Source organism: Nerophis ophidion, linkage group LG10, assembly GCF_033978795.1.
Source record: "Nerophis ophidion isolate RoL-2023_Sa linkage group LG10, RoL_Noph_v1.0, whole genome shotgun sequence".
NCBI lineage: Eukaryota > Metazoa > Chordata > Actinopteri > Syngnathiformes > Syngnathidae > Nerophis > Nerophis ophidion.
In genome coordinates this window covers 30,393,497-30,405,659 of record NC_084620.1, presented here as the reverse complement: position 1 = coordinate 30,405,659, position 12,163 = coordinate 30,393,497, and the positions used below count along the sequence as shown (strand labels likewise).

Sequence of the window (12,163 nt, the reverse complement as noted above, 5' to 3'; positions counted from 1 at the left end):
AATTACAGAGGTCAAACGTTTCCTATAATTCTTCACAAGGTTAGCACAGACTGCAGGAGGGCTTTTTGGCCCACTCCTTCACACAGATCTTCTCTAGATCAGTCAGGTTTCTGGGCTGTTGCTGAGTAACACAGACTTTCAGCTCCTTCCAAAGATTTTCAATTGGATTTAGGTCTGGAGACTGGCTAGTTCACTCCGGAACCTTGATATGGTTCTTACAAAGCCACTTCTTGGTTTTCCTGGCTGTGTGCTTTGGGTCATTGTCATGTTGGAAGAACCAGCCACAACTCATTTCCAATGTTCTGACTAAGGGAAGGAGGTTTTTTGGCAAAATCTCACTATACATGGTTGCAGTCATCCTCTCCTTAATACAGTACAGTCGTCCTGTCCCATGAGCTGAAAAACACCCCCAAAGCATGATGCTAAAACCCCCACGCTTCACAGTAGGGTTGGTGTTCTTGGGATGGTACGCATCATTCTTCTTCCTCCAAACACGCATAGTGGGATTATGACCAAAAAGGTCAATTTTGGTCTCATCTGTCCACAAAACTTTCTCCCATGACTCCTCTGGATCATCCAAATAGTCATTGGCAAACTTAAGACGGGCCTTAACATGTGCTGGTTTAAGCAGGGGAACCTTCTGTGCCATGCATGATTTCAAACCATGACATCTTAGTGACCATGGAAACAGTGGTCCCAGCTCTTTTCAGGTCATTGACCAAGTCCTGCCGTGTAGTCCTGGGCTGATTCCTCACCTTTCTTAGCATCATTAAGACCCCACGAGGTGATATCTTGCATGGGGCTCCACTCCGATTGAGATTGACCGTCATGTTTAGCTTCTTCCATTTTTTAATGATTGCTCCAACAGTAGACCTTTTTCACCAAGCTGCTTGACAATTTCTCCGTAGCCCTTTCCATTCTTGTGGAGTTGTACAATTTTGTCTCTGGTGTCTTTGGACAGCTCTTTGCTCTTAGCTATGCTGAATGTTTGGGTTAGGTGTTTTTATGCAGCTAAAGACATCACACAGGTGCATCTGATTCAGGATAATACAGTGGAGTGGAGGAGGACTTTGAAAGGCGAACTAACAGGTCTTTGAGGGTCTGAATTCTACCTGATAGACGGGTGTTCAAATACTTATTTTCAGCTGTATCACACAAATTTTAAAAAAATCATAGATTGTGATTTCGGGATTTTTCTTTTTAGGTTATCTCTTATACAGTGGACATGCACCTACCGTGAAAATTTCAGACCCCTCCATGATTTCTAAGTGGGAGAGCTTGCAAAATAGCAGGATGTTCAAATACTTATTTTCTTGACTGTATATTGCACACACACGACTCCACCATGCACAGGCGAAAAATAAGGATGGGAATTGAAACCGGTGCTTGTTCAGAAACGGGTCCCATTGTATCAGTTCCTTGGAATTGCTTGCCATCTTCTCACATTGTTCTTTTATCGATTCTTCCGGGTGGGTATGATGTCGTTATGCAACGTGCATAGTGACATAACGTGCATAGTGACGTGACGTAAGATCGCAAAATGGCGATGCCCGGGCGGAACATACACTAACATTTTACAAGAAAATATTGCAAGAGTGCTACCTGCAATAGTTAAAAGAAGAGGACATTTGAGCAATATGCTGAAAGTTTTGAACACACATCATGCAATAATTATGAAGGAAAGTTGCGTTTTTCAACTGCTCTTATCTCCTCCAAGCAGCATTAATGCTTGGACATCATCTGAATACAACTGGTACTAAATACCACAGCCTATCATGTTAGCCCTATTTGTAAAATTGAAATTAAAGCCTTCTCATTTATACAGGCATGACGACAAACAGATTCTGACGAGCTCCGAAGTGGGCAGTAATCGCCCCAGTACACGTCTGCCGCTAGACGAATGTCACTAAGCAGCGGCTAAGTTTGTGGTGAAAAGCTTGCATCTGTTTGCTACCGTAGACAATCCTAACTCGGTAGGTTAAAGTTCAATTGACGCCAGAGAAAAGTTGCATGTTTTCCTCCACCACCTTTTCTCTCAGTCATTATATTGTAGAGGTTTGCAAGTCCATTCATGTCAGCAATTAACTTCAATTGTGAAACTAATTTGTGATATTAATTCATGACATGCAAAGTGAGATATGTCAAGCTTTTATTTATCATTTTCAAGATCTTTGTTTACAGTTTTTAAAACCTTACATTTTCTGAGATTTTCAATTTTAGGTTTTCATAAGACTTGTAATAAGTTAATGTCACATGTTACTAAATGTTACATTCTTGTGTTATTTGCACATGAGTTATTTTGTTAAATTCTACAGAAAAATATTAATTTCTTATTTATTTTGAAAAAAATAACTTTTGAACAACAAAACAAAGCAAAAACACAATCTCAACACCCATACACACCATGGTGGCCTCTGCTGTGCTCCACGCCATCATCTGCTGAGGTGAGGTGCGGGCATGGCAGCACAGCCATACACCGGAACAGACCCAACAAAGCAATTAAGAGAGTCCTTCGTAGACTGCTCCCTAGCCCCTGGCCAGTGTCCGATCCGCGCGGATGAGCGGGAGTCTGTTCAGGGAGACTGACGTGTCCGATTCGTGCTCATTCAGCTACGTGAAGCTCATATATTCCCACGCTTAACGCTAGCTCCATAGCCTTGTCTTTTCCTCCGCATCTGCTCCGGTCTCTCCATGCGGACCACAGTTTGGCGGAGAGCCAGCAGCTGGTCACAACACAAGGGAGGACACACAAATGTACAGAAGTCCTGCAACCAGAATCCACTACATTGGCAAGCGCAAAGGTCACAAGTTACTTGTAGGGTTGCTACAAACCTCATCAGGTGTTTTTCGTCCACTCATCCTTTCAGATTACTCTTCAAATCTTCACAGTTTTGAGGCTCTTGCTTGGCAAATCCTGCTTCCGTCACAGTGTTGGTTTTTTTATGAGATGCAGGTCATGAGACCGGCAAAGGCACCAGAGGATCTGATGTGCTTCTTCTGGAGCCATTCCTTTGTTTCTGCAAACAAGACTGGACTGATTAGAGTGGTTCTATCAGTGTCAGAATTCTTGGATCAAATACTTATTTCACATAATCAATTCAATTTAATTTAGAACTGGTATTTAAATTTTTTTCAGGATGTTTGTTGATATCCTGGCTACCTCTGTTAAAAGAAACCTACCCTGAATAGCTCAACATTAGAAAGTCATTAAACATTATTTAACCTTGGCCGTCTATTAACTAGAACATGCAGACATGACAAGTGAAGAATTGATTCCTCAGGGTAAATATGCAGAAGTTGTGACTGTCAGCGTCGCTGAGGTTTTTTTCAACATAAAAAGGGCCCTGTCACCCAACACTCATTCCACAGTTGTTTTTTTGTCAAAAAAAATACAAAGAAATGTGACATGACAAATGAGTATTGCAGCAGATGGAAACTAGCTGCCTCCTCTTAAATTAATACAGCCTTGCAAAACAAGCAAGCCTCTGCTTTCTTTTCCCCAAGCCAGCGGTAACTGGCCGGACCGGTTAGAACCGCTCTCCTTGAGTAATTTTCCAAGTCAGCCGAGCCGCATCTGGTCCACCTGCCACGGATGTCAGGCTAAACCTCACACCCCCCAGTTATTGTTTGACGTCGTTCTGTTTGAGTGAATGCCTCGGTCAGTCATTTTTGTAGATGTTTTAGATTTTTAGGGGCTTCGCACTCAGTCACTAATAAATAATGTACGTCCTAATTTGCATTGAAATATGTCATTGTTTGTCAATGTTTATCTAAGATCTCAGTGAGTTGCAGTGGGTCATACCTCTCACTGCTGACACAAACAATTTCTGATTTTAAACTAACTTTTGCTTCATTTTGTGTCTTTTTTTCTGGGATTGACCTTCACTTCTGATGACACGTGAACATAACCAACCGTGTCCCCTTGTTCCTGTTCGTCGTGCTGCAATCCTTGACCAATGTTCCTTTTCCTGCTGCAATATTGGTTCCCATAACGTTGTTCCTTACGTTCTCAATGACACAAACATTTTCTTCTGGCCACTGTCGTCTCATCCTTGCTGTTGCACCTATGACAACAACACCTTTCCCTTGACCATGACCCTGACCCTTTTACTTCCCTGCTCATTTCCCTATAACTACCCCTTGGCCCTGCTCCTGCCTATATACATGCCCCTAATACTACCCCTGTCTTTGTGCCTTCTCCTGTCCTAGCTTGGGAACCTGTGACAACTCCTTGCCCTTGCATTTGCACCAACCCCTGTTCCTGCATCTGCCCATGTCCCTGCCCCAGCAAAAAAGAGACAACAAAAGAAACTGTTGCCTTCATGGAGAATCAATGCTGGAAAAAAAACAATTACCTGACCGTCACCTGAGCGCATAAGCCCAGCTCACTTTGCCTCAGCCGTGCCTGTGACACCTCGCACCAACCAACCCCCTCACCCTTTTCCCTCCCTGCACCCCTTTCTTTTCCAAGGGCCTCGCCATGGCGTCCGTACGGTTCACAGTGACACCCACCAAGGCAGAGGACCTCCCTGGGCTGCCAGACACCTCGCCTGAAATCGGGTCTCGTTCTGGTACTCACGTACGCTTTGGTTCCCGGGAAAGCGTCAGCCGAAGCGAGCCTCATAGTGATGCCTCTGGAGGACTCACGACAACAGCGGGAGGAGGCGGGACAGAAATTCCATGCCACAGCAATATGGAGCAAGGTGAGCACATGAGGAGAGAAAATACATTCTTGTGTGCATGACAGCCTGCCTTATTTGTTCTGCTAATCCAAAATGGATTTGGATTTGAGCAGCTACATCAGAATTAATTACCTTTCAAACTGAATGAATGTTAAAGACGTTTGTAGTGCCTCATATGAGTTGTCGTCAAAATGCTATGAAGACATACAATATACACACACCAATATTTTCAAAGTTATCTAATCATTAGGCAAATGGTCAATGACTTGGGGAGTATAGTTACTGTATGTTTGTCTTAACCTTGTCACACCACCATGGAAGTCGCAGCTAGGCAAAGGGACAAGTTCTGCTTTCAACCATGTTTGTTGAAAAAGCACTTTTTTTTGGTTTCCTTACTCAGCATTTGAGCCAAGAGCCAGCAAAAGTTTTCTTGTGAGATATTAAGTCAACACTTGCCTTCCCTGCTTGTTCACACAAAGGATTTAACAACAGTGACGTTACCATGATCCACTTAGGCATAGTATGGAGTAAGAATGTCCCACACAGTTTTGATAAGCTTCCGTAAATAGAAATGAAGGCGCTTAATCCCTACGAGCGTGGTGCACAGCATTTCTACATCGTCCCTCAGTTGCGAAAGAAGCCCTCGGAGTAGCGTGGTGCTCCTCGTCTCCAAAGAGTGATGCCAGGTGCATTCTACACAGGTGTGGTGACCTCTGATGTCCAAAACCAAACTTTTATTTGATGAATTGTCTTTTGCGTAAAGTAGAAGGCCAAAGTCTAATCAGTATGACATAAATTAGTTGTCCAGCCGGATCAACTGGTTCACCTCTATGATAGCATGTGTGTGTCCATTAATCTTTTCCTACCAAATCTCAGCGTCTGATTATTAACCAGTGTTGTGTTGACTTTAACACGGTCTTGAGATGATGGGTTTTGACAAGCAAAAAAGGCAGTATGAGAATGTGACCCCTGTGTGAGTTTTAGTGTGGCATAGAGGAAAGTCATGTTGCTGACTCAGGTGCTGCTGTTGCTGATCTACCTGCTGGCCTAGAAACAACACACGCTCCCGTCCATTTGAGCTAAATGGCCATCCCTCGCTTTCAGTTTTGCTTTCTTCTGCCTTTGCAGGGGATGGAAATTCTAAAATCTCCAGCGTGTATATCAACAACAGCCATGGCGTGGATGATGATGACTTGTACGACAGAAACCTGGCCCTTTTTGAGGTTTGTGAAAAGTGTGACATCCGATGTCTTCGTTGTTGACAGCGTCATCCTGCCTCTCTCACACACAAACACAGGAGGAGATGGACACCCGGCCTAAAGTGTCGTCTCTGCTCAGTCGGCTGGCCAACTACACCAATTTGACGCAGGGGGCCAAGGAGCACGAGGAGGCTGAGAGCATCGGTGAAAAGAAGAAAGTCAGCAAGGTAACAATTAATCCTTTATACAATCTGAAATTCATAGATGAAACATATTTTTCAGGTATTACTGTACCAAAAGGAAGAGCTAAATTCCGAAACACTTTTTGGTCGCCTTCCATTGGGATACCAACTGACAGTGGCAGGCTGCCTAGGGCAAAACTAAACACAGATTGACAGACAGAGACAATCAGTTCCTGAATGGGTAGAAGTAAAAAAACTAAATATTGTCTTCATCAAGAGTTTCCTCTGCAAGCCGTACCGAAGTGGACGGGTCCAATGAATGTTAAGCTCGTATACTGTTGTCTTGTCCCACATGCTTTTCTCGAAGATGGCAGGCGATCAGCAAACACTTGCTTGCATTTCAGACAAAATTAGAATAACTTTGCTTTCCTATACTGAAAATCGATCGCAGTGATCACTTGAGAGAGGGATAAACTACTTAACCAAAGGCTACTTTCATGGAATTTGTGTTTGGAAGGCAGAAATTGTGATGTGCATGTGAATGTGAAGTCCTTGCAGTCAATGCAGAAAGATGAGCCAGCACATAGACTGCCCATTCAAATTTCTTGGGGAAGAATTGAAGATATCTCATGCTTTCATTGTTACTAAATGTAATCACCGTGATTGATAGTCACATTATAGGAGTGTTACGTAAAAATTGTTGTGTTCCACCACAAGTTACCTTTTACCATTCAATAAAAAAATATATTTCTTTGGTAGGCCTGTAGGCTGTAGCTAGAAACATAGGTCTCTGTGTTGTTGACAATCAAAACAACTATTAGAGCAAAGTAAACCGTGTCATCCTTTGTATTCATGGACGTAATGCTGTATCGATAGGATTTCCTTAACGTTCCTTTAATTGTTCAGTTACTGAACTAACCTTCGAAACATATCGCCGTGTGCTTGTTGATTTTCATGTTCAGTTGAAAATGCGGTCTTCCACAAGCTTTGATCCAATACACTTCTCTGAGTTTGTCTTCAGTTTTAGAAATGGGATGAGTTTTGCTCCTTCCAATCTCTTTACAAGAGCCCCATGTACACCTAAGAACCGTGTTTTCTGAAATAAACAGAAATTCTAGTGATTTTCAGTGTCCATTTCAATGCTCATGCCTGATTGTTTGTGGTACAATATGGTGGCATGGTTGTAGTAGGAAGCCACTGTGAATTCCTCACAATCTGATTTGGTGAAATACTCTGATTGATGGATGAAAATTTGTCTTAAGTGAAAGTGTGAGCCTGCCCTGCATGGCAATCTTGCTGATAAGGACCCCCCAGCCAGAGATAAGGCTGTTGTGTTGTAAAAAGGAGATTTTGCTCTATCCTGACATCGCTATTTCAACATTGCATGCTAGAAAACATTGCATTAATTTCAGTTTGGTGTGTGGTAATGGCAGAAACCTTCATTGAATGTTCGGTCTTTACCTCCTCAGTCGCCGCAGATGGGGACTTTCATGGGCGTCTACCTGCCGTGCTTGCAGAACATCTTTGGCGTCATCTTGTTTCTGCGTCTGACCTGGGTGGTGGGGACCGCTGGTGTGCTGCAGGGCCTCTGCATTGTCTTCATCTGCTGTTGCTGTGTGAGTGTCTGAAAGTACATGACCAAAATCAACCGAAAGATCCCATTTGACTCATGTGTCTTTGTGTCCGTCAGACGCTGCTGACCGCCATATCGATGAGCGCCATAGCAACTAACGGAGTGGTTCCAGGTACAGTAACCTTCCTATGGTCCTTATTACCAAACCTCCAAAATAAACTTTTAATTCTTTACGTCAGCTGGAGGCTCCTACTTCATGATCAGCCGCTCACTGGGTCCAGAGTTTGGGGGTGCAGTCGGCCTGTGCTTTTACCTGGGCACCACCTTTGCCGGGGCCATGTACATCCTGGGAGCCATCGAGATCCTACTGGTGGGTTCTTCACTCTTTAAACGTCTGTGATTCCTTGGTTATGACCGAGATTTTTCTTTCCTCCAGATGTACATGGCTCCTGATGCAGCGATCTTTGCTGCCAAAGGGTTGGAAGGCGAGGCTGCGGCCATGTTGAATAACATGCGTGTCTATGGCTCAATCTGCCTCCTCCTCATGTCTCTGCTAGTCTTTGTGGGTGTCAAATACGTCAACAAGCTGGCGTCCGTCTTCTTAGCCTGCGTCATTGTCTCAATCGTCTCCATCTATGTCGGTGCGCTGGTCTCTACTTTCAAGCCGCCCAATTTCCCGTATGTGTACTCATCACACCGCTGGCACATGGCCACTCCCTGGCACTTTTGAGTGTGACGCGTTGTCTTTGCAGAGTGTGTATGCTCGGAAACAGAACCATTAACGGCCACGATCTGGTTGACGACCATTGTGCAAAAACCGTCCTGCTGCCAGCTGAGAAGGAGGACGCCAACGTTACCCTTCCTATCGGTCCGTCAGAATAACAACCACCATAACCTAGCAAGCTCAGGACTTTTGAATGTCTTGCCGTCCTTTCTAATAGACGGCAACACCACCGCCTTCCCGACTTTTGAGCCAGACCCCAGTTCAGCTCTCATGGAGAAGACTACGTACTTGTGGAGCCGTTACTGCCAGAGTACAGATCTAAACGCCTCTTGCGACGATTACTTCAGCACCAACAACTTCTCAAGTATCGATGGCATTCCTGGTCTGGCCAGCGGAATCATCGCAGGTAATGTTAGATTTAATATTATTTTCAGTGTCACTCTCTCTGCGACGTTCTTCTTTGGACTTGTTCCTGGTAGACAACTTGTGGAGCTCGTATCTCAGCAAAGGAGATGTGGTGGAGAAAAGCCTTTTGAGCTCTTCGCACGGTGTACACTTGGCGTCCACTCAGCAGCCTTACGTCTTTGCCGACATCACCACATCCTTCACTCTGCTGGTGGGAATCTTCTTCCCGTCTGTCACCGGTAAACACTCTCTTCACTGATTATGTTAGACCTATGCTTACCGGTTTCATGACTAAATCGATCAACTGTATGTTTTCTGTCAGGAATCATGGCTGGTTCCAACCGGTCGGGGGACCTGAAAGATGCCCAGCGTTCTATTCCCATCGGAACCATACTTGCCATCCTTACCACTTCTGTTGTTTGTATCCTTCCAAGTAGAAGCTCAACTGAATCTGGAAAAAAAATATTATAAAACCGTAGTTCTGAGAGTATGATCCAAACCTATTCATAGTTGTTCTGAGTGCACTTCCTCAGACTTGAGCAGCGTTCTTTTGTTTGGCGCCTGCATTGACGGCGTGGTCCTCCGAGACAAGTCAGTTCCTCTTATGTCTTTCTGTTTGTTAAAGAGAACAATTAGAGAGAATTTTTGTTGTGTCCTGAAGGTTCGGAGACTCTGTAAAAGGGAATCTGGTGGTGGGCACCCTCGCCTGGCCCACCCCCTGGGTCATTGTGGTGGGTTCCTTCTTTTCCACTTGCGGCGCGGGCCTCCAGTCGTTGACAGGTGCTCCGAGACTTCTGCAGGCGATCGCCAAGGACAACATTATCCCCTTCCTTCAGGTCAGAACTGTTACCAAGTAGTAATCCAGGTGGCTTCCATTACAGAGCTGATGTGCGTGTGTGCGTGCATGCAGGTGTTTGGTCACGGCAAAGCTAACGGCGAGCCCACATGGGCTCTGCTCCTGACGGCCCTCATCGCCGAGCTGGGAATCCTCATTGCATCTCTGGACCTGGTGGCTCCCATCTTGACCATGTGAGACTCGCCACAGATCTCAAGCGTCTGTTTTGTACCGCATCAGAGCTGTCAATCATCTTCCTTTCTTTCCAGGTTCTTCTTAATGTGCTATTTGTTTGTCAACTTGGCCTGCGCCCTACAGACCCTCCTGAGGACGCCAAACTGGAGGCCGCGCTTCTCTTTCTACCACTGGTGTGACTGCCGCCGCTTCTATGTTATCATGGTCGCATACACAACAAGAGCATCTGTGCCTTTGTGTCCAGGTCCTTGTCTTTTTTGGGGATGACTATTTGCCTTGCACTCATGTTCATCTCTTCATGGTACTACGCAATTGTTGCTATGGTGATCGCAAGCATGATCTACAAGTACATTGAGTATCATGGGTATGTTGCCATGGAGATTCTGTTCAGTCCTACTATAGCCTTGGGTGGTGTGCAGCCTGCTATTGAGTATTATTCTATGGATCCAGCGTGCACTGAGTGTCTGTAGTATGTGTGTTTCAGAGCAGAGAAAGAGTGGGGGGATGGGATCCGTGGCCTCTCGCTCAGCGCAGCCCGTTATGCCCTCCTGAGGTTGGAAGAAGGGCCGCCGCACACCAAGAACTGGAGGTATGTGCATCTCTGGTGAGGTGAAATTCATGATTCTGAGTCCCACTGGTCCTTACAGGCCCCAGCTGCTTGTCTTACTCAAGCTGGACGAAGACTTACACATCAAATCTCCTCGCTTGCTGACCTTAGCCAGCCAGCTAAAAGCAGGGAAAGGCCTGACCATCGTAGGCACTGTAGTTCCAGGCAACTTCCTGCAGAGCTACGGAGACGCGCTTGCGGCGGAGCAGGTGGGTCCTCAGCAAGTATATTATTCATGATTAGAGGTGTAACGATTCGTTTGAACAATGATTTTATTCGGTATTTGTGATTGCCAATTTGATTTATGGACAATCTTCTATCTTTAAACAAAACCCAAAACCAGTGAGGTTGGAATGTTGTGTAAATGGTAAATAAAAACAGAATACAATGATTTGCTAATCCTTTTCACCCTATATTCAATTGAATACACTGCCAAATACAAGATACTTAACGTTTAAACTGGAACACTTTGTTATTTTTTTGCAAATATTAGCTCATTTGGAATGTGATGCCTGCAACATGTTTCAAAAAAGCTGGCACAAGTGGCAAAAAAGATTGAGAAAGTTGAGGAATGCTCATCAAACACTTATTTGGAACATCCCACAGGTGAACAGGCTCATTGGGAACAGGTGGGTGCCATGATTTGGCATAAAAGCAGCTTACCTGAATTGATCAGTCATTCACAAACAAGGATGTGGTGAACAAATGCGTGAGCTATTGCAAGCAATTTATGGATTTCACCATCTACGGTCCGTAATATCATCAAAAGGTTCAGAGAATCTGGAGAAATCACTGCATGTAAGCGGCTAAGCTTGTGACCTTAGATCCCTCAGGTGGTACTGCATCAAAAAGCGACATCAGTGTGTAAAGGATATCACCACTTGGGCTCAGGAACACTTCAGAAAAGCACTGTCAATAACTACAGTTGGTCGCTACATCTGTAACTACAAGTTAAAACTCTACTATGCAAAGCCAAAGCCATTTATCAACAACACCCAGAAACGCCACCGGCTTCGCTGGGCTCGAGTTCATTTAAGATGGACTGATGCAAAGTGGAAAAGTGTTCTGTGGTGTGACAAGTCTACATTTCAAATTATATTTGGAAACTGTGGACGTGGTGTCCTCCGGAACAAAGAAGAAAATAACCATCCGGATTGTTATAGGCGCAAAGTTGAAAAGCCAGAATCTGTGATGGTATGGGGGTGTATTAGTGCCCAAGGTATGGGTAACTTACACATCTGTGAAGGCACCATTAATGCTGAAAGGTCCATACAGGTTTTGGAGCAACATATGTTGTCATCCAAGCAACGTTATCATGGATGCTCCTGCTTATTTCAGCCAGACAATGCCAAGCCACGTGTTACAACAGTGTGGTTTCGTAGTAAAAGAGTGCGGGTACTTTCCTGGCCCACTTGCAATCCAGACCTGTCTCCTATCGAAAATGTGTGGCGCATTATGAAGCGTAGAATACAACAGTGGAAACCCCGGACTGTTGAACGACTAAAGCTCTACATAAAACAAGAATGAGAAAGAATTCCACTTTCAAAGCTTTAACAATTAGTTTCCTCAGTTCCCAAACGTTTGAGTGTTGTTAAAAGGAAAGGTGATGTAACACAGTGGTGAACATGCCCTTTCCCAACTACTATCCCCAATGATGTTGATCCCTGGCTTCCTAATTTCCATAGCCTCCTTCATGCATCGCTTCCATTTCTTTCTTTCTCATCAAATGACTTCTTGTGTTCTGGGAGTGTCTGCTGTGTC

General features: G+C 44.6%; 1 protein-coding gene and 1 long non-coding RNA gene across 9 annotated transcripts in view; one reads left to right on the top strand and one right to left on the bottom strand.

Annotated features, from left to right (window-relative positions):
* The window catches only part of LOC133560659 (solute carrier family 12 member 6-like), a 28,064-nt gene that overhangs the window by 6,632 nt on the left and 9,269 nt on the right, over positions 1 to 12,163 (top strand). For 5 of the 7 annotated variants that reach the window (XM_061913436.1, XM_061913435.1, XM_061913433.1 and 2 more), the window contains exons 2-19: positions 4,472 to 4,703; positions 5,811 to 5,905; positions 5,980 to 6,108; positions 7,533 to 7,679; positions 7,754 to 7,808; positions 7,876 to 8,006; positions 8,073 to 8,314; positions 8,389 to 8,504; positions 8,578 to 8,766; positions 8,840 to 9,004; positions 9,088 to 9,186; positions 9,299 to 9,356; positions 9,427 to 9,601; positions 9,676 to 9,794; positions 9,870 to 9,968; positions 10,040 to 10,159; positions 10,280 to 10,384; positions 10,443 to 10,611. In XM_061913436.1, coding sequence (XP_061769420.1) covers positions 4,481 to 4,703; positions 5,811 to 5,905; positions 5,980 to 6,108; positions 7,533 to 7,679; positions 7,754 to 7,808; positions 7,876 to 8,006; positions 8,073 to 8,314; positions 8,389 to 8,504; positions 8,578 to 8,766; positions 8,840 to 9,004; positions 9,088 to 9,186; positions 9,299 to 9,356; positions 9,427 to 9,601; positions 9,676 to 9,794; positions 9,870 to 9,968; positions 10,040 to 10,159; positions 10,280 to 10,384; positions 10,443 to 10,611 — 2,436 coding nt within the window. In that variant the 5' untranslated portion in view covers positions 4,472 to 4,480. Of the gene's footprint in view, positions 1 to 1,825; positions 1,974 to 4,209; positions 4,704 to 5,810; positions 5,906 to 5,979; positions 6,109 to 7,532; positions 7,680 to 7,753; positions 7,809 to 7,875; positions 8,007 to 8,072; positions 8,315 to 8,388; positions 8,505 to 8,577; positions 8,767 to 8,839; positions 9,005 to 9,087; positions 9,187 to 9,298; positions 9,357 to 9,426; positions 9,602 to 9,675; positions 9,795 to 9,869; positions 9,969 to 10,039; positions 10,160 to 10,279; positions 10,385 to 10,442; positions 10,612 to 12,163 lie in introns of all 7 variants that reach the window. The other 2 variants (XM_061913431.1, XM_061913430.1) reach the window with 2 other exon arrangements.
* Positions 2,133 to 7,743, bottom strand: LOC133560662 (uncharacterized). Of its 2 annotated transcripts, XR_009808500.1 has the most exons (3): positions 3,181 to 7,734; positions 2,833 to 3,017; positions 2,133 to 2,723 (listed from the first exon to the last, which is right to left on the bottom strand). It is a non-coding gene; the product is annotated as an uncharacterized LOC133560662 (long non-coding RNA). The 2 variants fall into 2 exon arrangements; XR_009808499.1 differs by having other exon boundaries at positions 2,833 to 7,743.